This window comes from Oxyura jamaicensis, chromosome 11 (assembly GCF_011077185.1).
Source record: "Oxyura jamaicensis isolate SHBP4307 breed ruddy duck chromosome 11, BPBGC_Ojam_1.0, whole genome shotgun sequence".
NCBI lineage: Eukaryota > Metazoa > Chordata > Aves > Anseriformes > Anatidae > Oxyura > Oxyura jamaicensis.
Genome location: NC_048903.1, coordinates 4,701,627 through 4,727,487, shown reverse-complemented (window position 1 = coordinate 4,727,487; position 25,861 = coordinate 4,701,627). Strand labels below are relative to the sequence as shown.

Here is a 25,861-nt window from a genome sequence, read left to right as displayed (position 1 = left end):
AGCGCCGGGGCGCGGCATGGCGGGCGGCGGGGGGGAGCCCGAGGGCCGGGCGGCGGCCGGGGGGGGCGCCCCCTGCCCCTGCCCCCCCTGCGGGCCCCGCGGGCCGTCCCCGCCGGCCGAGGAGGGCGACACGCGGCAGCGCTACGAGGAGCTCTGCAGCAGCCTCAACATGGACGAGAGAGCCCGCTCCGAGGCCTGGCTCAGCTTCCAGAGCATGAGGCGCAACTACACGCTGGAGGTGGGGCGGGGGGCGTCAGGGGACGGGGGGCCTCAGGGCCGTGAGGGGCCTCAGGGCGGTGAGGGGCCTGCGGGAGCCCGGCCGGGCGCGCGGGGCGGCCGCCCGCTGACAGCCCCCGGCGGGCCGTGACGGGCCCGGCCCCTCCTGCCCCCCCTGCCCCCAGCCCCTGCCCCGTGTCGGCGGGGCCGCGCCGATGCCCCGCGGGTCCCCGCTGCCCCCGTGCAGGTGCTCGCCGGGCTGGGCGGCGCGGGGAAGGGGCTTGCGTCCGCTGAGGGGGCGTCCCCAGGCAGGAGGCGCTGCGCGCTGCAGTTTGTTGGTAGTTCTGACACACGTAGTAAGCGTTGTGCTAGGCGGGGAGCGGCACCAACCGTGCTGCTGGGCTGTGGGTCAGCTCTGAAGTTCATTAACGTAACTGCTAATTGCCTAACTCCTGCTTTGACACCTTCAGCGTTAGGCGTTCAAGGCACGCTGCGGCGGTGTCAGCTCTGAGACAGGGAACCGGCTTCCTCGGTGGTTGGGCACGGTTGGTTCGGGTTGTGCTTCCCCTCAGCACTGTGGCAGAGGGTTTTCCTCCTCGGGACAGCTTTTACATCGCCGTGTTGTACCTCACAGGGAAACGATCTGCACTGGCTGGCCTGTGCCCTGTACGTGGCTTGCAGAAAAGCGATTCCAACCATGAGCAGAGGGACAGTTGAGGGAAATTTCGTGTCTTTAACCAGGATTTTGCGCTGCTCGGAGCAAAGGTAATTCTTATTTTGGTCAGTTTCAAAACACAAAATCTCAAAGGCTGCTTGTCAGCTTGAAAAACTTAGAAACTGGGAACAAAGGGTGGATGTCATTCTTGCTTCCTGCTCTTACAGATAGAGTTCATGCAGTGGGAATCTGTGTGCTAGAGCTCTTTGCCACACGAGTAGGACAGTTCCATTTTGGTCAGTAGTATGTCATAAAAACACAGCTTTTCAAAATTAGAGGTTAACTTCCTGTGCTCAAAAGGGGAAGAAACCACCCGTGAAGAACAGTTTTTTGAACATTGAACGAAGTGTGAGCTTCCCACGAGAGTAACCCTTTATTGCTTGTGACAACATTAATACCTTTTCGCTTTTTTTTTCTTTTTGTCAAGACTTTCACTTTTTATCTGTTCTCACTTTATGATGCGAAAGCAATGTCAGGTTCAGACACACTTTGCTCAGGTGTTTTTGTCTATAGCGTAACGAAGGAGAACTTCCTGAAACAAATGACGTTATTTATCAGCAGTGTGGTTGTTTTGTAGCAGTTCAGTAGATTGGCAAAAAAAGAATGCTTATATGACTGTTTATTATGCACCTTCTCTTCCTGTCTCCTTTACTGTTGGAGCACTATCATTTGTTTAAACAATACAGAAGAGTTCCTTCAAAAGCGTTTTTTTCCGAATCAGCCATTCAAGGATCTGAGTACGGACAAATAGTTTCTGTGATTTGGACTATGCAAGACTAGTAACGCTGAAAAAGGAGTGGAAATGAATGGAAGCCAAATTTATGAATTGAAATGTACATGTGTAAAAGTGGTATGCTGTATTTTTTCCTACTTCATAGAGCTTTTTGGTGTTCGGTAGAGGTCAGATTTTATTTTATTTCACTAGATAAATTATTCAGAAAAATGACAGCAATCTGGTTTTATAGTAAGCTGCCAGCTGGAGCTGATGGTATCTTTGTGAGGAAAAGCAAAGCACCTCGAACGTGTAATTAACAGGGTCATCAGCAGAGGGTATCGCAACGCGCCACGAGCTACCCAAAACCTCGTCCGTGTGTGTAGGTGAAGGACCGGCTCTGAACACTTTGAACTACAGCTGTCACGTTTGCAATACGGCCATTTTACTGGTAGTTAGGAAAGTAGCAATTGCTCTTTTGTTGTAAATAAATAAAAATGTATGGTATATTTCTGGAAAAAAAAAATACAACAACCTCTGAGATCTAACCTGTTCCATATTTTCAGCCTGATTGAGTTTTTTAACAAGATGAAAAAATGGGAAGACATGGCGAATCTCCCCTCACAGTTCAGAGAACGAACCGAGAGACTGGAGAGAAACTTCACAGTTTCTGCAGTAATTTTTAAGAAGTATGAGCCCATTTTTCAGGACATCTTCAGATATCCTCAAGAAGATCAACCTCGTCAACAGAGAGGAAGAAAACAGAGGTAATTTCTGTAATTTCCAGACTGACTTTAGAGCATCACTGTCACAACAATATCCTGAAATGGCTTGGTTGTTGTAAACGTATTTTAACTGTGTTTTCATAGTAGTTGTTTCTGATATTAGAGGCGATTTGTTTGTCCTCGCTTCCAGAAGTTTTGGAATCTTTTTTTCCAACTTGTCAGATCTGACAGGATGCGTGAAGTCCCCAAGCTGTTAAGTTTTTGTGTTAGGGGTAGGGAAAAAGATGAAAAGTGAAAACCAGCCTGTAGGTAAGAGAAGTACTAGTATTTGTAAGGTGGGGAAGGCTGGAAGAATTTGATCGTTTTATGGTCCAACAGCCTCACTAGCCCACAGAACGACTCAGGCTGTTTCACTACATGTTAATTCCCGTAGTTTTCTCCATAGAGGCAGATCTTCTGCATGTTTTAATTTATAGTGGAAGCTTTGCTTCTTTATCACTGTTGATAGAAGAGCTGTAAAACTATGCACTAGCATTCTGTTCTGGTTATTTTGATCTTCACAAGATTTTATCTGTTTACGCTAGCACTTTATCACGGCTTGTGCTAGATAGACTGTAAATATTAGGAAAAAAAACATTTCTTTGCTTTCTTCTTTTTTTTTTCCTTGAGATTTTTTTGTGAGCATAGCTTAGTGGTATTTGTAACCAAAATTGAGTTACAAATGCATTGAGAAGCATTAAGATGGCACTAAATGTTGAAATTATAATATACTGTGTGTATAATACTACAATTAGAGGAGGAGCCCTGCTAGTTGGTTAGCTTGGAAGGTAAGGTGTGAACTAATTTTGAAAATCAAGTCAGAAGATGATACTTCTGATTTTTCATGAAATACGTAATAGTTGTGACATTCCTTATATAACCTGACGTAACCAAATAGATGATTTAAGGCTGACCAGACAACTAGAAAAATGGATAACATGGCCTCACCCTGAATGAATTTGCCCTGCATTCTGTGCACCCTGTAAAGTTACATACAAAAATGCTGTACCTAAGTACATAGGTGACACTTGTGAACAAACAGTATGTTAACATCAACACGCTGTGTAATGCTTTCCAAGAACATGTATACGCGGTTATGTTGCTCAGAATACTCCTGAAGAAGGCATTTCAGCTCCAGCTCTCAATTCATGTTGGACTGCCATGGTGACATTCAAATCACTGCGTGCAGACTGAGACCGGGGCTTCTGTTGTGTCTGCAGTAAAGCACTGTGTAGCCTTGTCACTACCTCAGTCAGGTTTTTGTGTGTTTTGTTTGGTTCTGGGGAGAGGTTTTGGCTACTCCGTGGTAAAGCCTAATTTTCTTTCAGAATGATTGAATGTTGTGCGTCATTCTGTCAGTCTGAATTCATTGAGCTTACTTTGTGTCTTCTTGCTGTGTTTTTCCCCAAAAGACGACAACCGTGCACAGTGACTGAAGTGTTCCACTTTTGTTGGGTGCTCTTTGTTCATGCAAAAGGTAAGAGATTTGAACTGGAGTAAATACTGCAGACCTGGTTTTGTTTGTCTGTCTCATATCGATCCTTAAACGTTGGGCGGTTAGAGGCCTTTTGCAGAAGGGATCATCTTGTCTTAATTTCCCCAGCTGTATGTTTTACTGCTCTTCAGAGGTAAGCTGTATGTTGACGGTAGCTTTTATGTGAAATATTGCTGTGATGTTTCCAATATTTTGGCAATTTAAGCAGTAATTCCAAGGTAAAATTAGCTGAGAGTTATAGTGAATTCATTTTCAGAGACAGCTGTAATTAATATGAGATATAGATATATATTCACTAGGAACAAAAAATAATTTAAATTCCTCCTAAGTTTCCAACAACGGTGATAATATTTAATGGATTTTTTTCTGTAACGTAGTAAGAATGTATCATAAAACCCTAGGTGTGATTACTTTCATGCTGTCATCACAGATAGCATTCTAATTCTTTTGATAACCTGCCCCTTCACCCTTTAAAACAATGTGCACACAGTAACTGTATCAAACAGTAATCTGCATTACTAGGTACGTCTGCATATGTCTTTCTCACAAGGATGACTGTCCCTTGCTTTTTGGACGTGACAGTGTATATGTAACTGGTTGCCTTGAAGACTCGGATTCCTTTGAAGTACACAAGTGGAAATCCTCGTTAATAGGATTCCATAGAAAGTGCAGTGAAGAGACAGTATATTGCGATGTACGTGTAATTGTTGTAACGTGTGTATAATCACTCTTGTAGAAGCACCCTTAAAGCTAACATGAATAGCAAAGAATTGCAGCATTTTTTTCTTGATAATGACTGATGGGCCACAGGAGGGAACAGGAGTAAATCCTTTTGCACAAAGGATAGTGAAGATCCCCAAAATTTTAGCCTTAAGCTGTTCAGTCATCACATAATCTACAGTCTTTCTTCAAATCTGGTTGTTACAGTGTTTACCTGGGACTTCAGGTATGGCTTGGGTGAAAGTTCTCTGGGAATTCCGTATAAGTAAGACACTGTTTTGAGGCAGATAAAGACAAAACTTAGGCTGATCATTGAAGCAACTTTTGAAGATTCTTATCCATTAATAATTTCTGGAGTTTTTATATTTTTCAAGACAACTTCTAGAACACTAGTAGTCTCATTTCTACAAGGAAAGGCAGAAAAGAAGGACTGGGGGGTGTTTGCTTTGAATTTAAAAGTAAATGAGTTACAAGGTTCGTGCAGTGTGCTGTGATTTCTATAATTGGTTGCTTTTGAGGATAGGACAGAGTAGGTTGTCACAGTATTGAATTATCTGGCACTAATTTTGTCCAGTACAGATTAGCCTTTCCTGCTACACTGTACCACAGAGCAGAGGGTTGTCAGCAAGCTCTTTTTGGAAGAGTTACCAGCAATATCACTGGACCGTCACCATCGTCTCTTTGTGCAAAGATCGGGAAGGCTGTGGTATTGCACGGGTGCTGTACCAAACACCTGTGTCTGATGCAGAAGCTGCCTTTCCCAGTAGGGTGCAAATTCCATGTTTCAGGGAAAGAGATTCCTCCTAAATCAGCATGTTACTTGCATCCTTGAAAAACAGCATTATTTTACATTTTTTTGTTTGTTTGTTGTTTTTTTTTCCCCCTGCACTCCAGAGCAGTGCTCTCAAGCAGTATGAAATGTCTCTGCACTCCCCTGAGACCAGAGCAGAGTCAGTACTGTACCTGTTTCCAGTAGTCAGGACTTCACTTCGTTAGCACATTTGGGCAGCTGAGAGAGTAAGTGGGTCAGTCTGAAACATCTCAGGTTTTTCTTTTCCTTGCTATGGAAACCCCACTTCTGTGGGTACAGTGGCAAAAGCGCAAAGAATGGACTAATACGAGTCTTGTTCTTGCTGGATTCTTGGTTGGTATGTTTGAGGAGCTGCATCGTCAGTTAACTGGTGAGCAGTTTCAGACATGAATTAACTTTGTAGACTGGGATACTGTGCTGATAACACAGCCAATTAAGCTGAAAAAAAAAATTTACGGTATTGGTGAACTATAAAATTACTAAGTGACTAGTGGTAACTTTATTAAAGTGTGGCAGTACAAAAATGTAAACTAAATGTTTACCATTTGAGGAATTAAATATTCCTGTTAAGTTTTGTTCACTGTGTTTTGAGGGTTGGCAGTAACCCTTACCATGGCAACCGCACATCAGCGGCAAGTTGAGGCTTGTCACCGTGATATTTCTGCACGCCTCAAGATCGGTGCGTTCAGTTCCAGCAGTGCACAAAGTGCAGGTCTTGCTCGTAACCTCTGGTACACGCTGCACGTAAGATACTGACTCTGTTTAGCGATAGTGCTGTTCTCGCCTACTATTTTTAAGAACTTATTTTTAAACTCTATAACTTCTTCAAAATGCAATTCAAAAAAGATCTCTTTTTGCTGCACTGAGTTAGTTCATGCTTGGTTGTTGTGGTTTAACCCGGCTGGCAGCTAAGCACCACACAGCTGTTCGCTCACCTCCGCCCTCCCTCTCTGGGATGGGGGAGATAAACGGGAAAGTGAAGCCTGTGGGTTGAGATAGAGACAGTTTATTAAGATAGGAAAATAATAATAATGATAATAATACTACTAATAATAATGTGTACGAAACAAGCGATGCACAATGCAATTGCTCACCACCTGCTGACCAATGCCCAACCTATCCCCCAGCAGCTGCCCCCCCCACCCCGGCCAGCCACCCCTATATATTGTTCAGCATGACCCCAGATGGGATGGAATACCCCTTGGGCCAGTTGGGGTCAGCTGTCCTGGGTCTGTCCCCTCCCAGCTCTTGCTGCACCCCCAGCCTGCCCGCTGGCAGGACAGAGCGAGGAGCTGGAAAGTCCTTGGCTTGGTGTAAGCACAGCTCTGCAGCAAGTAAAACATCAGCGTGTTATCAGCACTCTTCTCATCCCAATCCAAAACACAGCACCCTACCAGCTACTAGGAGGAAAATTAACTCTGTCCTAACTGAAACCAGGACAGTTGTGAAAGGGAGTGGTAAATTATTATCTGAAGTGTCCCTGATTTAACAAATCACTTGTATGAACATACTGGTAATGTAAAATTAGATCTATTTTTGGCTGCTGGCAGTAGCTATTGCCACGCTGGACTTTATGCTTATGAAATTGATCCTGTCATAAAAGTTACTTTAAGATATTGTTTAACATTTTGCTGTTATATTTAGGAGTTTGGTATCTTTGTTGTGAACTTACTAATGATTTGGAAATAACTCTGATGAAAGTGTACAGTTAACACAGATTTCACGTAGACTTCATTATTTTAAATAGTTCCAATTATCTACATCCAAATTATTTTTAACAAACATAGAAAACTGGAAATAAATTTGAACAAACTGGTACGTTACTGGTAGAAGAGTAACAACATGTGTAGGAAAATGCTTTAATCGTACATACATTTTGTTGTGTCCTACATGAGTTTATTACTATATGGTAGATCTCTTCTGGGAGCTGCCCCTGTTTTTCATTGTGCGTTCAGCTAACTGGTTAGGACCTTACCTGAAAAAAAGAGTAAAAGACTTACTAGTATTGAAAAAGTGATAGAAAATTGTGCCGTACATATAAATTCATGGAACTGTGACTTATGATATGAATTAACGTCATAGTTGATTTTACAACTGCTTTTAGCTCTGACCATTTCTCTAAAGGAATATCATAAACCTAAATGAGTTTAGTAAAGAGTTGGGAATCTGAATATAACCTCTGTGAAAGGTGATAAAAGAATACAAGTATTCTTTTCTACAGAAAGATGAATTATATGAGAGGTATATAAAAGAAAAGTACATTGTAAACCAGTGTAAGATACACATTTGTAAAGATAGACTTATAAGAGAAATAAAGTTCAATGTATGTTTGTAATGAGCATGCCCCCAACAGAACTGGATTTGTTTTGAAGAATGGGGGGCTTGCTGTTCCCAGGACATCTGAACACTTGACTCTATCCTAGCAGGAGTTAAAGTTTTTTGCAACATCCCATAGCAATGCAAAATTGGGGAAAAGGACAGTCTCAGTCAAAAGCCATTCTTCCCCTTACACGACTTCATAACAACATTCCGCCTCAGAGAGATGGAGTAAGATTGAAGAAGTAACACTGCCAGGCACTGGGGCTTGTGTTCCCAGAGTGAGGGTAACAAAGTTTTTTCCTTAGGGCAGTTTACATTAGTTCATGCTGCTTCAAGTTACTTATGCACTGATTGATCAGGTTACTGTGAGAGGGAGCCTACAGTATGCTTATCAGCATCTCCGTAGGGTTTGTTTTCAAAACAGCACGATGTATTTGAGTTCCTGTATGATTGCTGCTGTTCCTGAAGATGTACTGTCATATTTGCTATATGTTAGTAAGCGTGTGTCCGTTTTACTCCCTGTATTTCTATCCAGATATTTCCAATCTTAGTCACCTAAATCTGTGCTTCAAAGATTCCATTATTGATTGCAATACAAATCTCAGTAGTTTTTTTGTAAAAAATAAATAAATAAATAATCTATGTTAATTTTAACTAATCTCATGTGTCTTTCTTGAAGGTAATTTTCCCATGATCAGTGATGACTTGGTCAATTCCTACCATCTCTTGTTATGTGCTTTGGATCTAGTATATGGAAATGCTCTGCAGTGTCCTAACCGTAAAGAACTCCTGAATCCTAATTTTAAAGGTACGTTAAAAAAAAAAGTCTTTATCCAAAGTCTGCAGGAATTCCTTAGGCTGCTGAAATGAGTATGAACATACATAGTACAGAATAATGGAGTAATACTAATTTGAAATATGTCAGAATTATTTTCTCTGGCTGGCCACACAGTTATTTTCCTACTAATGTCACATGTGATAACAGACTATTGGATTTTGCAAATCGTATATTAAGTCAAGACCTTAATATACTATGGAAATGCCACTGAAGGAGTTTCCAATCTAAACACTTCTGTTAATGACATGTTAACGTCAGTGGAAGGGTTTGTAATGACACAGTCCTTGTTGGACACAGTCAGACCAGAGGGCGCCCAGGAGGCAGCTGTTTGGAAGGCTCCACTGCTCAAAAACAAGGCTGGCACCTTGATTGTTTACACTGAGTGGGCACTGTACAATTAGTTATTATTTCAAGGGAACTAATTAGTTTACCATTTTAATTTCACACTACTTGAGACCACGCAGCACAGAATTTTAGTTTAGTAAGAGGACAGGGTATGAATTTGCAAAATCAAATAATACACTGTTCTTAACTGTAGGTCTACCTGACGACTTTCACAGTAAGGATTATAAAGTGTCATCTGATCCTCCATGCATCATTGAAGAACTGTGCTCTTTACATTATGGATTAGTTTTAGAAGCAAAAGGCATAAAGGAACATTTTTGGAAGCCATATATTCGGAAACTTTTTGACAAAAAGGTTGGTTAATATGTTTCTGAGGCAGAAAAAATTCTCCTTAGTCATTATCTTCAGGACTTTTTTAAGAACTGAAATGTACGTCCTTTGCTCTTAACTCTCTTACAGCTTTTAAAAGGAAAAGATGAAAATCTGACTGGATTTCTAGATCCTGGAAACTTCGGCGATAGCTTGTGAGTCAACTTTATTTGTGGTTTGGATTGCATTTGTATCCCCTTGAACTGTAACACGATCACATGTGTGTATTAACATTAATGCTAGCTAGTTGATTTGCAGATTTATTACTGTTTATGTATTACACTGAATTGTGTTTCAGTTACTTTTCTTTGAGGTGGTATGGCCTGAGGCATAAGAGGCATGATTCTTTAGTATAGCGTTACTTGATGTCTGCTTTTATTCTGGTTTCTATGTTGCCTAGATTTTTTTGTACATAATTGTAAATGTTAGGAAGAAAAAGCTGTGGTGGCACACTGAGTGGGGCTCAAGCCTGAGGGAAAAATCAGGTTTGGTGTTTATTCCTTTTTAAACCTGGAGATGCTAGGACTTAACTGTTTTCTTTTAAATGGTATGAAAACGGTAACTGCAGTTTATGGTGCTGTGATGAGTAAGGTTGGGGGAGTTTCCAGCCAAACACCAGCTCTCAGTATTATGTTCCTCCCATGGCCATAGCAACTGGCAAGCCAGCAGATACAGTGGAAAAATAATGTTCTTGCCGCTGCCATGTTTTAGATATTGTTGGTTTAAAATGGTTAAAACAAGCTCCGAGGTAGACTTCTGACAGGCCAGAAGTGTGCTCATTCACTAAACAGGTAAACGAAGCACTAAATCAATGGGTTTTGCGTCTGTCTTTTCCTCTGTTGTAGCAAAGCCATCAACAAGGCCTACGAGGAGTACGTCTTGTCAGTAGGAAATCTGGATGAGCGAATCTTTCTTGGGGAGGATGCAGATGAAGAAATTGGAACTCTCACAAGGTGCTTAAATACAACTTCAGGAATGGAAACAGCCGAACGAGTACAAGTGAAGCATAATCTGCAGCAACACTTTGACAGGGTGAGTCTGACATGGTCTCTTGCTGTTTTTATGGAGAAAGCATTGAGTTAGTCTGTGTCTGGTTGTAGCAGATGCTAAAAAAATTACCATCTTTATTGGAGAAGCTGTTCTGGCAGTGTACACAGCATCATGGAGTTACATTTTGCAACTGCTTAGATGCATTGTTTATTTTGTGGGGGTTTTTGGACAGTATTTCTCCATGCAGAAAGCAGACATTTACCTGTGATTATAGAACACCAAAATGTTCCTGAAGATGGAAAAAATATCTTACAGGAGAAGGGATATGAGGCAGGCAACTGAAGGATGTGAGCTCTCTTAGTACAGTTAGATCAGAGAGCACAAAAGGGTAACACAGGCTGGAGCACAGAAATGTGATCTTTTTCCAGCATGACAGTTGGTTGATGGCTTTCAACATTCTTGAGGACGAAAATAAAAAAAAATACTTTCTGCAACAGAGTGGGAGTGCTAATTGTTTCTGCTACATCCAGAGGAGGACTTTTTTTTATTTAAGAGTCACACTTGCTGACAGGAAGCCCTGGCTCAGTACAGATTTCCTACAAGCTTCAGCAGCCTTTGGTACTCAAAGGATGGGAGGGGGCTGCTGACATTTTTTACTTAGGCCTCTTTCGTGCTTCACTCCAGCATCTGCATTTCAGTGTGAGGTCATTTCATCTCTGCTGGTGCATTGTACACCAGCATTTGATCCCAACATCCAGGTGACAGAGATAAGGCATTGCTGGTGACTGAGACATAACTCGCTTGGGTTGTTTGATTCCTAGTCTTTTTCCCCAGATACATATTGTAACAAGTTAAGAAAGAATTCTAGAGACAGACACTTCTAGGTTGTAAGCTCTGAATTTTGGAACACTGGACAGTTGTTTGCTTATTTTCTGTCTTTTTAGTCCAAATCCCTCAGGATTACAACCCCACTTACTGGCCGCAAGTACATTAAAGAGAGCAACCCATATGTGACGCCTGTTTCCATAGCGACATACAGCTTGAGCCGCCTTCACACCATGCTGGCCGGGCTGAAAAATGCCCCCAGCGAAAATCTGGAGCAAATATTCAGGTAAGTTTGATGTTTAAAAAGTAGGGTTATAATAACAAATGTTATTGTGAGATAGTGTAATTTAAAATGCAAAATCATGATTCTGTAGTAATGTAAGAGCCAGAGGGATACTAGGCTTTCAAAACACTCTTTCCTTTATTTCTGTGCCTTTGTCCTTGAGACTGACAGCTGTAAGAAAACACAACATTTTAAACCCAACTTTCTGAGCTTCTTGAACAGCAAACTGCTAATAGATTTTCTTCAAGACTTTTCTTCTTACTTAGCAAACCTCACTACCCAGCAAGTCACTTCATACTGTAGGAATTAAAAATAGTTTTTTCCCCAAGCAGATAAACTTTTACCTTAGGTACTATGTATTTTAATCCACTTTTTGTATCACGTGGAAAATGCTGTTTAAGTATTGAACCCTTACGATGAAAACATGTATTTACTACAATACGTACAATAATACTACTACATTGTGGGTGTTTTACAGCTACACACATACGGGTGTATTTGCAGTGCTGTCTGAGATATTTACAGCTTCATGCTTTAATCATATTATCCAAATTGTAGATTTTGGTTTGGTTTTGTTTTTTTTTTCTTAGTAGGAACAGGACTTTGAAAATGTTTAATTTGTATTTTCAGGGCATGTTCCAGAGATCCTTCTCAATCTATTGCAAGCAGAGTAAAAGAAATGTGTGAACTCTATTGCCAGAGCATGCAGTCTGAAGGAGAATTCAGTAATTTTTCTAAAGGTAGGAAACATTTCGGTTACACGAATAGAGATTAAAGTGCACTTAAAAATGCTGATCTCTTTTAAGTAAGCTTTTTGTTTTTATAGAGGCTCTGCTTTACCACAAGAATATTTTTTCTATTACTTCTGTCTTTTCCTGGTATTCTTAAGACATGGCAACATTCAACCCTGTATAAACTTTCATAATTAAATGTGGCTTAAATCATTGGAATTTGATAATTCCAAGTTCTACAGAAGGAAAGGAAAAAGCACACTCAAGGGTAGAACGGCTTGGGTTGAAAGGGACCTTAAAGATCATCGAGTTCCAAGCCCCATTGTGAGAGGGTACTACTTTTCATCTCAAGTCTAAGAATATTGATAGCATGGATTTTTCATAGTAATGAAAAACCAGACTCATTGTATTTTTCAAAATTCCTACAGCAAATTTGGCTTAAATACAAGGTTTGGTTAGTACAGATATTAATTAAAATCTTGCTAGTATAAACACAAAGTATTATTTGCAAAGCTGTCAAGATTTGTGAAATGAGCAAAGATGGATTGGAAATTAGGAAGATGCTCTTTGTGTCTGTTCCTGTCAACACAGTTGCTTCAGTGTTTTCTGTTGCACAGTACAAGTTGGATCCATGTAGATCATTTCCAAACAGTGTATTTTCTGAACTTGAAGTATGTGCATTATATTATAGCAATAATATAATATATTGCTATAATATAATTGCTATAATATAATACATGTTGTATTGCACACGGTGTACATGGTGTACTTGGTTCTTGTACATGGTGTTTTTTTTACCAAATTGTGGGTTCAGTCATAAGTAAGTTGTTCTGTTCTGCAATCACAAATCTATGCAGGATAGGGGAGAGATACCACAGTTACTGCTAAGTTTTTAATGTTAATCAGATTTAGTCCTGCAAGTATTGTAGCCCCTGCCACACAGAAATCCAAGTAAATTATCTTAAGCTATAGGGATGAAATACAATTCAAAAATCATGATTTGTTTTATGATATTTCTATTTAAAATTCCTGCAGATGTGGCCAGTAAGCATTTTCGTCGTGCTGAGGTACTGTACTACAAGGTTTTGGAGTCGGTTATTGAGCAAGAGAGGAGGAGACTGGGAGACACTGACTTATCTGTAAGGAAAACTAATCAAATTGTGCCTCATTTTAAAGTCGGATCTGTAATAAGGAAATCAGTTGTAGAGCATGACAAAGTGATTTTTTCAGTGAGGGTAAATTTCTGAAAAGTAGCCTGAAAGTGTAAGGAAAAACTGTACAAGAAATCATTTGTGTTTGCAAACACAAAGGATACATAAACTTTTTTAAGGAGTAAAAGATGTCTCATTTTGGATTATGTTCTGTCACCTACAAACGCAGGTCTTTTTTAAACACCTGATACTCTTGCTGCTGAGACAGAACAGAACCCAGTTTACTGTTCTATAGCTACACTGTAAATTAAGCACTAAAATTTGCAATTCTCTTGCAGGCAATACTGGAGCAAGATGTGTTCCACCGGTCTCTGCTGGCGTGTTGCCTTGAGATCATTACCTTTACCTATAAGCCACCTGGAAACTTCCCCTTCATCATTGAAATATTTGACATTCCAGTTTATCATTTTTATAAGGTAAAGTATTTAACAGTTAAAAAACGCTGACCAAGTCATGCATGCTCTTGCCTTGTATTAAGTCATCTCCTTACCTAGATGTTAATTTGTACTTTAACTCTTCATTCTCAGTTTTTACCCTTTTTGTGTTGAAAGATATTTATATCTGGCTGTCATTCTGGGGTGTAGCGTGGGCATTTAAATATCAAAGTATGGTTTCTCAGTTTAACACAGGAGCAGTGTAGCCAAATAGTAACTAACAAATTATCATTTCATCTTGAACCAGCTAATGAGCTGTTGTGGCAGCTATTCTGAAACAGCGTGTGACATGTTTTATAGTTTGTTTAGAAAAATACCAATACCTATCTTCTAATAAACCAGCAGGACAGCAGCTGACTGACCCATAGTGATGCAGCCTGATACTTCTACTAGTCTCTTCCCTGAAAATTAGGAATTAGGTCTTTCTGTAAGAAGAAACACATGAAAACAAGTATATTACACTTATCACTCACTGTTTATTTAGTATTATGTGGAGTTCATAATTCTCTGCTTTACAGGTAATCGAGGTTTTTATTAGAGCAGAAGATGGCCTTTGCCGGGAAGTAGTAAAACACCTTAATCATATTGAAGAACAAATCCTGGAAAGCATGGCATGGAAGCAGGAATCCATTTTGTGGGACAGAATCAGAGATAATGAAAACAAAGTTCCTAGTTGCGAAGAGGTAAGCATTTCTTTACATTACATAACTTCTCATAGTTTTCCTATTCAGACAGAATAATAGAGAGTGGACATGATACCCTGTACAATTGCTACACTGGTTTTAAGTTAGAGTAGTTTTTCAGTGCTCTTCAGTGTTTCATTTTCTTCCATATACTTTGCCATTCAAACATGTTAGGTTAGAGGTTTTTAAAAATTTGTTATGCAGTGAATCTGTGAGAGAGACACTTTTATTAATAAAAGTATAATTATTTTAGGTAATGCCACCTCAGTATTTTGAGAGATCTGCTGGGAACAGTGTTGTAGGTTCTCCACTGACACCAAGACGAATAAACGAGGTTCGTGCTGAAACAGGAGGACTTGGAAAAGGTGAGATTTTTAAAGCATAACATAGTTATTGGTCTTAGACTACACCTTTAGTTTACAAACCTAAATGGTGTTACAGAAGGAAGCTACTCTGGTAATTAGTTGCAAAACTTGTAAGTGGTATTTCTATTGCAACTCACATAGTTAAAGTCAGATGTTTAAGATACATTAATTATTTCAAATCACAATAGTGTTTTGTTAGGGTGGTTTCAGGGTTTTACGTGTATGAACAGTCTATATGTGTGTGTAGACAAATATATAAATACATTTATTCTAATCACTAGCCCCTAAACAGTTTGTTTCATTGTTATACCAGAATAGAAGCTCTGCTATGTATTTACTTCTGTGAAGCCTGCTTTTTTTCTGGGAAAAAAAATAAAACACGTTAGTTTAGAAAAATACTGAGCACTGCATTATTTGAGATCAAGTCATCTGTAACAGTGATTTATAAGCGACAAATGTAGACAACTTTTTAAAAATGTTTCCAGAAGAACTTTGGCTGGCAAGTTTTGGTTCTTATTAAATTTCTTTCATGTATTTGTATAATAAGGGATTATACAAGAATTAAATGTGTATATATAAATATATGTATATGTATTATTTAAATCCTCAGGCCTCTCATCTTCTCCCACGACCCTGTATGACAGATACAGTTCTCCTACAGCCAATCCTACCAGGAGAAGACTGTTTGTTGATAATGATAATACCTCTGACAACGGAACTCCAGTAAGAGTTTCCCAGCAGCCCGTGGTAAACACGGTGCCTGTGCAGAACATGAATCCTGAAGCGATGTCCGTAACTCCTGTGCCTGGCCAGACGCTAGTCACAGTAGCAACTGCCACCGTAACAGCCAATAATGGGCAAACTGTTACAATCCCTGTACAAGGTAAGGGAAAAGTGACAGTAGGATTAGGCTGGTTCCCATCAGACTATTTGTACGCAGGAGAGTACATGAGGGAGAGTAGCGTCCTAGTGGCAAAAAGCAGGTTTAAGAATTAATAATTAGGAAAAAATTGTATGCATAGGTGAGCAGAATGTAGAGACAGAATACTGACAGCACAAAGATCTTCTGACTGCCAACAACTGTTTATTAAACTTAAGTATTTTATTAACCCTTCCTTCCTCAGCTGGCAGGGGAAGAAAGTAGCATTATTATTAAAAATTAGTTCAATTCCTTTATATTCTTGTCTTCTTATGATAAAAAGTCCAAAGCAATTTCATATCTTTAATATGCTATATATTATAAGCAACTAATAAAAGAATTTCTGAATTATTAAAGCAATCAAAATATCATTCATACCACCAAAACTTGCTCTCATTTCAGACTCTTTCTTTCTTAAATTACAGGTATTGCCAATGAAAATGGGGGAATAACTTTCTTCCCAGTCCAGGTAAATGTAGGTACCCAGCCTCAAGCTGTCTCTGGCTCCATTCAGCCCCTCAGCGCCCAGACTCTTGCTGGTACCCTGAACACTCAGATGGCTGGGGCAACATTACAGCTACCAGGCCAGGTAACTGTGCAGCAGATCTCTCCTGGAGAGCAAAGACAAAGCCAGCAACTTGCCACTGCCGCATCTGCCAGGCCCCGGAAGATGGGCTCACTTTCACTCTTCTTTAGAAAGGTACTTTTCAGTCTGATTTGTGCTTTGTTTAGTTTGTATTGTGGCAGGTTCTCTATGATTTAAAAATATTTACTTATTTTTAATAACAGTAAGAGAATATTCAGTTTAAAACTTAACGTATCCCTTAAGTCTGTTTGGATACTTACCTTAAGAGTAGTTTTCTTATGCAGACCATTTCGCACTGGCAAGGGCGTAGATTAAGACTGCTCTTGTTGTGGAGTAGATTACAGACGTGGCCAGCAGTCGCTTAAAGGTGTCCATTTTCTTTAAGGCTCTTTAAAAGAAATAAATTCACCTTTGAGATGTTCTTATTCAATACAGCAGTTACGTGGTGCTGTTCCTGCGCTCCAAATAATTCCAGAATTTAAGCTTCAAACAAATGCTTTCTTAGCATCAATACCAATAAACACAAAAGTTAAATTTATTCTTCTTTCGACTTAACATTTGCACAAGTTCTACAGGCTGTACAAGTCTGAATTGTGCTTTATCTTGGGTGAGAAAAGCAGTATTGATGTGCTCCTAAGCAGAGTCTCAATTTCAACAGGTGTATCATTTAGCTAGTGTTCGTCTACGGGATCTCTGTGTCAAACTCGATATATCTGATGAGCTGCGGAAAAAGATCTGGACTTGTTTTGAGTATTCCTTGGTGCACTGCCCTGAAATCATGATGGACAGACACTTGGATCAGCTGCTCATGTGTGCCATCTATGTAATGTCTAAGGTAAGGTGAATAAAAACACCTGCTTTTTTAAGGCTTAATATGCTGTGACTACAAATTCCTCAACCTACCCAAAAACCAACCACCCCTAAACAAATCATAGGGAAAGAAAACAACACAATTTTAATCTTTTCTATTTGTCTATCCTTAGGTTACTAAGGAAGACAGATCATTTCAGAACATTATGCGCTGCTATCGGACACAACCACAAGCTAAGAGTCATGTAAGTACAGTTAATATTAAATGATGTGGCTTCTGGTTAATTACATGCCTTTAGGAATGTAGAGATTTTCAAAATAAGATTTAATATTAAATATAAGCAGTCTGTGAGCACTCTCCTTAAAGACAGAGTTAAAATTGTGCGCTACCAAAAGCTTTTTATGCTAAATTACATTTATACTTGAAAATATGTTCACTTACAAGCTACAGCACCAGTGCCTTGTGGATAATCATCATCTTAGGAGGCTGTATTTTCCCCTGTAGGAAACAATCTTATACCACAGAGAAGTTTTCTAAAGAGCAGCTCTATCGTGCATACTATTGTTTGCTGACTATGTAACCGCACATTTACTCATAGTTCCCGTCTTATGCCTCTTTTTCCCTGCAGGTGTATCGGAGCGTCCTGATAAAAGGCAGGAGACGACGACGACAGTCTGGCAGCAGCGATAGCAGCAGCCAGCAGAACTCACCTACAGACAGGAGTAAAGAAAAAAACAAAGAAAAAAGTGAGTGTTTCCAAATTGCATGTTTGTTTTTAATCCCCCTTCCAAAACAGTATGCACGGAGAACAAGTTGCATTTTGCGTCGCCCCACACCAAAGAGATTCTTCTTTGGTACAGTTGGGTACACCTAAGAACATACTCTGAAGGAGTTGCTAACTCGAGTTCAGTACTACATTTGAATCAGGCCCGTTTGAATCAGTCACCGCCTAGCTTAGCTTCAGATTACCGCAAAGGTGTCCTAATGCTTTTGAGGTACACTGGTATGCCGAGGACCCCATCTTTGTGAACCAGAGAACTCCAGTGCTGGCCCCTGTTCAGCTACTCATTTACTTATAACCACCATGGAGCTGCAGCAATTTCTTTTAATATTTTAGCTGAGAAGCAGTAGCTGTCTGGCTTCATGCTAAGAACAAACCAGCCGCCCACAGCATCTATTTTAGCAAATCTGTTGTCTCTGAAGTGTAGATGAGTCGTTCCTCAACATTTGAACTAACACATTTTCCTCAAATGACCTTCTGCACAGGAAAGCAAGTAACTAATGCTGTGTATTCTTACCGCCAGCTACTTAAGAGATGACAGTATAAATGTAGATCTTAATGTTTTCTGTCACAGAAAGGTGGCAGGGAGGGGAAAAAAAAAGTACATACTGTTTGCAACTTCCCACATTAAACCAGCAGGAAGTCCTGCCAAGGCATCTATTCCTACCCGTGGCTGACAAAAGATTGACATTCCTTATTTGAAATTTTGCCAGCTGGCAACTAGAGCAAGCTACTGTTAAAACTATAGCAAAATTCCTAAGAAACGCGGTGTTAGCTGAGCTTAAAGCATGTGTCTGTACATATACTCAGCAGGTTTATCTTGTACAACATACTGCTTTTTTGTAAAGAAGGATGCTAAGGCAACACAATCACCATCTCCACTGTCGACACCAAATTCAGGGTCACCGTACTGCAATTTAACAATGGAATGCAGCTCTTGTGTGCAGCTGACTCTGGGATCGGAATGATTGAAATGCCCAAGGCAGTTGTGACTGAATAAAGCAGAGCTTGCTCTTGTCTCTTCAGCTAGCAGAGACTCCAGCCCCGTGATGCGATCCAGCAGCACCCTGCCTGTACCTCACCCCAACAGCGCTCCCCCTACACCGACCCGGCTGACTGGTGCCAACAGTGACACTGAGGAGGAGGAGCGAGGGGACCTTATACAATTCTATAACAACATCTATATTGAGCAGATTAAAGAGTTTGCCCTAAAGTATACATCAAATGGGGTAAGTTAACTCTGCTTTTCATTAGTAAATACATCTTGTTTTGTTGTACGTACAGTAAAATACTCTCAGCTAACCTCATTTTAAGGGAAGCAAATTCAAGGGCTTTTTTTTTAGTGACAATTTCAGTTCAAGGACTTACTCTGGTGCTGAAATATTAAGCACTTCTGTTAATTAATCATGTATGAAATACACAACACCAAGCCATGTCATCCATCAGCCTCAGATACGGTTAAAGTCAGTCAAATATCAGTATGGCCTAGAAGTATGGCCGAACTTGCCGACGTTCTGAATAGGTAAGGGTATGACGTAAGTTTGGAAAAAAAAAATCTAAACCATGCTTAAGGTGACCAACTTACAAAAGCCTTACTACCTTACTGCAGGTAGCTTACTGAAATTATACAGCTCGTATTGAATACTTTTTCTTTTTCCCTTGAGCAGACCGATTCTCCTCCGCTCTCGCCCTACCCGTTTGTAAGAATCGTCTCCCCTCGCCGAATACAGCTGTCCCAGAATCACCCAGTATACATCTCACCACACAAAAATGAGCCTACTCTCTCTCCTCGAGAGAAAATATTCTATTATTTCAGCAGCAGCCCATCTAAGGTAAGACTTAAAGTATTTTAGTTTGATTTTACAAATCTTTAATTCTACCTTTTCTTTTTGGTAGTGCAAACAGAGAACGTTCTACAACACATCTTCCTGTTTGCATTGTTCAAGGTGTACTTTGTCACCTAACGCTCTCCAAAAGGGCAGTTCACGTATCTAAGAAGCTATAAAGCAATTAGGTGTCCAAATTACTTGTGTACTTGGAAAAGTTACCCTTTGTGATGGTACACATGGAAGACTCGAGAGCCATGGCCATGGTGCCATTTGCTTTCAGGTAACAAGATGGGTGATTTGGCATGAAGACACTTGAAGGAGTAGAATGCTAAGTATGGTCATACCCTCTTAACTGCTTAGTAGGGCAAAAACATCTCAATGTGAACAGACTTACCAAGTGAATATGAAACAGCCTGAATAAATCCTGTGATCTCTGGTCACCAAGAATGGAGTAGAAATCTTCCTCGGGAAGCATCTTCATTCAGAATCAGAACTGCTGCATCTGTGGTGTGAGATAACAAGTCTTAACTACAGCATGAAGGCCTTTTCACCTTTATGTGCACACCACCAGAGCACCGAAAAAGCTTGTACAAAAGGCTTGCTTGAGAGAGAGCAAAAAGGGTTGGTTTGTTACAGCAAGCACTTTGTATAATTGCCAGATATAAGGCACATGTAAGATCACAGTAAAGGGATTAACAACACTTCACTTTTTTGGTAGCCGCAATAATGAGAGATAATTCTGCCTTTTTTTTCCTGCTTCTCCCCAGAGGCTAAAGGAAATTAACAGCATGATTAAAACAGGAGAAACTCCAACAAAGAAGAGAGGCATTCTCTTAGAAGAGGGTACCGAAGCACCAGCTAAGCGGATCTGTCAGGAAAATCACACTGCTCTGCTAAGACGACTACAGGATGTGGCAAATGACAGGGGGTCTCACTGAGGTCAGTGATCCAGCACAGGAATTCCCTCTCTCCTGCTGCACGGGGCCAGGTAGCTTCATGCATCGTAGAGGTTCACCGAGCCATGCAAACACCAGGCTGTCATCTTGTCTTTCCACCTCATGCCTGCCTCCTGCCAGACTGCGCTGAGCCTTTGGACGTGGCAGGAAGCGGCAGGAGGCGTCTCCTACAATGCCTGGGACACTGAGGATGCATTTCAAACTGCAACTCAAGCTTGCCCCATCATTAAAGCTAATTATAAGGCAAGGGAGCTGTCTTCAGGCTTTGGCTTGAGAAAGCAGTTAAAAAGCTTTTTATTGCTTGGAGGATGCATCCCTCATAGAGCTTTCTTACCTTGCAACAGGTATTTAAATCCATGTGCTCTAACCAGTCTACTTACACTGTTTTTGTCAGTGCTTTACCTTTTCAGCTTTGGACGAGGAAGTTATGTATGTATCAGATATGGGAGCACTGTGCCAAGATGCTCGTATTCAAGGGGGTCTTTTTTATATATATAACATTAATGACCTCTGCAAAAATAATGACTTACGTGATTTTCTAGAGAAGTCCAGTTGTTCCCCTTGGAAAAGGAAGATAGCTTAATTCATGGCTAAAAAAAAACAAACAAAAAAATCCTATGTGAATGGATAGTTTTATATTCAGGATGTTCTGTGTGCCCCTGAAAACCATCACATTATTTTGCTTTAACGTTTGGGCACCTTGTATAAAAGTAGCTAATTTTGTTATGCATTGTTTTTAGCTGTGCAATGTTTTAAAGTGAACTCATGTTCAAAAGGTGGCACTTTTGATAGGGCTGTGAAGCATCATTTTTAAGGCAGATTAGTTTTGCTGTGTATTTGCAATGGCACTTTCTAAATGTGAATATTTTTTTTAAAGGCTGGCTTCGGCTATTTTTCTTTATTGAAGCAATTTGACTTTTGTATTTATTTTCAAATTGACATCCTATAGCTCCCCTCTTCAGCAAATGGCATTAAGCATTAATTTTAACTTAATGTGCATGCAGTAATGAATGCAGGAAGCTACGGATGTTTACAAGCATATAAAATTCATTGAAAAAAGCAGCGTTTCTGCAAATTGCTCTTTTTGAGAGTCAGGAACTGGCCATCTCACTTATTCAGGAGGAAGGTAGCCTCAACCTCTTAAAAATGTATACTTAGCTTTTTGTTGTTGTTGTTTGATTTTAAAGGACAGAGGGGTTGTGATTTTTTATTCTTTTTATGGACAAAAATCAGGCTGCCTGGGGGAGAAATCCCTCCCCTACTAACAGGATCAGCAAGCACTGCATGTATCAATTAGACCGACTAATTGCTTTCATTTAAAATAATTCTAAAATACCAACCTTGTTGGTATGCTTAAGTCCTTTCCTAATACCTGGCGCGCTATACTATAGCGATTTACTCATGTTCACTGACAACTGGGGACAGTGTTGCTGTTCAACGTAAAATTTAGCACACACTTGTTCTATAAATTTTTATAATGAAACAATTAAAAGCTTGATGTTTTCACTCAGTCCTGCTCCTTCGAATAATGGGAAGGTTTAGGACTTAATTTCACTGTAAATTCAATTAAGGTAAAATAGAAGCATCTTTCATTCTTACCTGTGTAACGAAGGCTGAAGTCGAGCAGTTGTATAGATGTTTCTGTAAAAATATTTATGAAGTTGTCAGACAATTCTTGTTACTTCGTACCATTTACATTACTTTGTATGAAAATATTGCAAGTGTATTTTTCAATAAAGAATTTATAAACTCACAATAATGCTCATGTGAAAAAAGCTTCTTATGTGCAAAGACAAAAATAGCATGCGTCTCTCAAAGGCTAAGTTTGACCAGTTGGTGCATAAAGAAAATATCAAAACAGTGACACAGCTGAGAGCTGTAAGGCACGTGATGTGCTTCAAGAAGAACTTTGGACAAACACCGTAATTAATGGTTTAAAATAACAATAAAAATTTGCGCTTACTGGTCACACAAAGTGAAAAGGCTTTACCCTTGCCCCAGTTTAGTCACTGTTTTGAGTTTCCTCACGTTGCTCTGTTGTCACTTGGTGCCTGCAGGAGGGGAGGGCCCGGCCCTGCCTTACCTGGGCGTTGCTGCAAGCAGTCGCAGGCTGGTGGGGGCTACATGGGCTTGTGGTGGCCATGTTCCTCTTCCTGGTGGAGGCAGCGGCGGCAGGACGGGGGCTCCGTGCCAGAAGAAGACCCCAGAACGACAGCAAGCTGGTGCTGCCTCCTTTCAGGCACTTAGAACACATTTTAGTCCAAGGAAAGCAAAAATGTTTTCATGAACACTACCCTCTGTACTCATATTTGAGCTCAGTTAGGGAGATTTGTAATCAAGTTAAGAGCTGTTTGGACCAGTAGCAGCCAGGTACTATTTTTACAACTATGTCCTGTTTTTTCTCTGCGTTGAGCTAGCAGCCCTGGCCCTGCTTCATGAGCATCTGCTGGTTTTATCCCTTTATGAAACCAGATTTTTAAGGAACCCTCAGTAAACCCTTAGGTTGCAAAGAATATTAGGTATACAGCTTGTAGTGTACACTTTAAAAGAAAAGCTAAAAAAGCTACTTCAGAGGTGTTCTAAAGAAAAGTGCGCACGTAAACGTTGTCTTTTTTTTTTTTTTTTAATCAATCAATTACAGACTATTTGCTCCAAGACTTAATTGTTATGCTAGCAGGCTAAAATTTCCATTTCTCTTTCTGAAACATTCTTTACAGAATGCAGAATTGCAAAGACAATACTTAGAAGTGTTTTTTCAAAATGCCACTTCAGAAAAGCATTGCAAGGACAACTTTTTCAGTTAATTTTTCATTAGATGACATACCAGCACTAGGAGCTGTAACAGCTAACGAGGAGAAAAGGCTTTTGTATCAGCAGTACGGTTTTGGTACTTGCTTGCCTAGCTTGCTCCTGGAACAGCTCCTTTTAATACACGAGCTGATTCTAGACGATCCAGTTATTCTCTCCCCTTTTTCAACCTGGAAAAAAAAAAAAAAAAAAAGATTATTTGGATTTATTCTAAACTAAAAAAGTTCAGCAATTTTACACAAATACAATTGTTTTCACATCAGCGAACTGCTCTTAACGTTTTACTGAGAGAAACCCAGTAACAGCCTACCCACCCAGCCTACAGCTGTCCATAACAGCTCAAAAATAAAACATGCTCAAACCACCATCATTTTTAGTACTTCCTTTCATCATCCTTTCTTGTCATTGCTTTTACTGATCTTTAATTGTTTTCTAAACCCCAGCAACAACTGCACAAATAAAACAATCGTAGCCACATCTCCAGTTGCCACTGGGCTATGGATTTGCTCCATATTGATTTACCTCTGCCTCCACCCAACACCATCAGTAGTTCTGGGGATAAGATTACTTTTCTGCTTTACACAGCACTATGAATTAAGCTTTGTGTCTATCCTGCTGCAGCTGAAATAAAAGAGCAGCCCAAAATTAGAAGGGATTAAACTTCCAAGCAAGTCCTTCAATTAAATGGCTTAGGAAATTTGCAAGTCAGTGATTTATTACAGAGCCTTCTGAATAATATAATATAAATAGATAAAAACCATCACCTGCCAGTTTAACCCTGGTTCTGCCTCCCTGCCTAGCTGGCACGTTGTGCTCAGCCAAAATTCCAGGCCCATTTTCTGTTTCACACCAGAGTCTCTGTTTCACTGAACCTTTCACATACTGAATTTGAAGTATTTAAATCTCAGTTCCCCAGAAAAGCATAAGACAAACAGCAGCAAGACAATTAATGCTCACAGTATTTCAGCAGCTTCACTGCAGGCTGGTGCACGGGCTCTCAGAACACTTTCCCCACGCATTTTCCTTGAAACAAAACCACACCACCACTTTCCGTGCAATACAAGCTCAGCTTTCCGGTCAGTTACTCCATTTCTGTCTCCTACTGCAAGCTCCAACAGACCGGTGACAATTCCAACACACTTGCAATTCCTCCGCCCGTCAAAGTCTGAAATACACAGGCTAGCAGGGCACCGATGCCACGCAGAAGTGACACGGTCAGTGACAGAGCCATATTTTTTCCTTTGCACTGAGTTACAAGGAAGTCCAACGTTCCTCTCATGAGTTTTTGCAAGTTCAACACTGCCTTCAAGTCCCCTTTCAGTATGCTGTACCCATCCTAGAGGCTCCCTAGCAGAAAAGCTGCAGCCATGCTTCACTGGACAAACAGATTCGTTATATATGGTAACGACTGATGGCACACAATGAACAGAGCATGGTGTGGAAAGGAACAAATGCCTATTTAGCGTTATCAGATATTTCTACCCTAGAATGCAAATAACAGCCAGAAAAGCTCATCAAGGATTTTTTTCCCCCCACACAGCAGATCAGCTGCACGGGAACCAAGAGAAAGGTACCGCAGCAACAACAAAAACATTCTCCAAGTATGATGACAGTTGTCAGGCAGCTGTCAGACTGCTGCGCGCTGTGCCATGCGCAGGGCTGAGAGCAGCCCGTTCACCAGGCATAGAAGTGCTGGGGAAGGTGCAAGCTGGATGCGAGCTCCTTCCTGCAGCCCCACTTCTAACACTATACATTGCCAAACACAGGGTTAAATAAGAGATACCAGGAAAGACAGAGAAAGGCCTTTCCCGTGTACTGCCTTCAGGTTTGTAAAATTGCTAGTATGAAAAAAGCAAAGAAAAATAATAATAATAAAAAAAAGCAAAATGTGCCCAACCACCAAAGCAGTCTCTCTCAGAACAAAAGGGACTTTGGACAGTCACCTTCTTTGACCCCAGTCCATGTGTACAACCACTCACAGCAGCTCAGCAGCCTTTCTACTAAACATTTCAGAAGTACTGGTGGCAACAAACAACTGAAGTCCCACACTACAGTCCCAGCTACAGCCCTGTCCTGTGCCACCTGCCAGCCCTTCCCTGGCAGGAGAGGCAGGCAGCCGAGCAGGATGCTGACTTCCCCTTACTGCCTCCCACCCTCTCCCAGGAGCAGAGCGGCACTCGGTCACTCACCGTTTTCCATGAGAGGCGGATGCAGCCTCCAGCCTCTCCAGCGAAGATCCAGGGAGACAGGAGCAGGGCTGTGCCTGCCGGGGAAGCCAGGAGCCCCCCGGGGCCACCTTGGCCCAGAAGATGCCAAGGGTGCTGTGTTCACACCTGATGGGGAGC

General features: G+C 40.7%; 1 protein-coding gene and 2 long non-coding RNA genes across 4 annotated transcripts; 1 reads left to right on the top strand and 2 right to left on the bottom strand.

The window, feature by feature from the left end:
- The first annotated feature begins 29 nt into the window (after nucleotides 1-29).
- RBL2 (RB transcriptional corepressor like 2) lies at nucleotides 30-22,461 on the top strand. 2 transcript variants are annotated; one of them, XM_035336953.1, is made up of 22 exons: nucleotides 31-238; nucleotides 851-981; nucleotides 2,210-2,410; nucleotides 3,820-3,884; nucleotides 8,432-8,560; nucleotides 9,129-9,289; nucleotides 9,395-9,459; nucleotides 10,150-10,336; nucleotides 11,239-11,405; nucleotides 12,033-12,142; nucleotides 13,169-13,272; nucleotides 13,623-13,760; nucleotides 14,297-14,461; nucleotides 14,715-14,826; nucleotides 15,437-15,709; nucleotides 16,171-16,445; nucleotides 16,990-17,166; nucleotides 17,315-17,386; nucleotides 17,771-17,888; nucleotides 18,950-19,152; nucleotides 19,591-19,755; nucleotides 20,520-22,461. In XM_035336953.1, exons 1-22 carry the CDS (start codon nucleotides 170-172, stop codon nucleotides 20,688-20,690), a joined length of 3,258 nt encoding a protein of 1,085 aa, XP_035192844.1. In that variant the 5' UTR covers nucleotides 31-169; the 3' UTR covers nucleotides 20,691-22,461. The 2 variants fall into 2 exon arrangements, with proteins under 2 accessions (XP_035192845.1, XP_035192844.1); XM_035336954.1 differs by lacking the exons at nucleotides 19,591-19,755; nucleotides 20,520-22,461 and having other exon boundaries at nucleotides 30-238; nucleotides 17,771-17,892; nucleotides 18,950-19,062.
- Nucleotides 16,401-20,280, bottom strand: LOC118172808. The gene is made up of 3 exons (XR_004753865.1): nucleotides 20,147-20,280; nucleotides 16,592-17,852; nucleotides 16,401-16,517 (listed from the first exon to the last, which is right to left on the bottom strand). It is a non-coding gene; the product is annotated as an uncharacterized LOC118172808 (long non-coding RNA).
- LOC118172809 lies at nucleotides 21,926-25,739 on the bottom strand. Its single transcript, XR_004753866.1, has 2 exons — nucleotides 25,706-25,739; nucleotides 21,926-23,686 (listed from the first exon to the last, which is right to left on the bottom strand). It is a non-coding gene; the product is annotated as an uncharacterized LOC118172809 (long non-coding RNA).
- Between the last annotated feature and the right edge of the window lie 122 nt (nucleotides 25,740-25,861).

Excerpts from the sequence above, each read along its gene's own strand:
- RBL2 (XM_035336953.1), top strand. The coding sequence starts at position 170 with ATGGACGAGAGAGCCCGCTCCGAGGCCTGGCTCAGCTTCCAGAGCATG. Across the intron at positions 3,885-8,431 it reads GCTCTTTGTTCATGCAAAAG|GTAATTTTCCCATGATCAGT; the intron begins GTAAGAGATTTG and ends TCTTTCTTGAAG. Across the intron at positions 11,406-12,032 it reads AATCTGGAGCAAATATTCAG|GGCATGTTCCAGAGATCCTT; the intron begins GTAAGTTTGATG and ends TTGTATTTTCAG.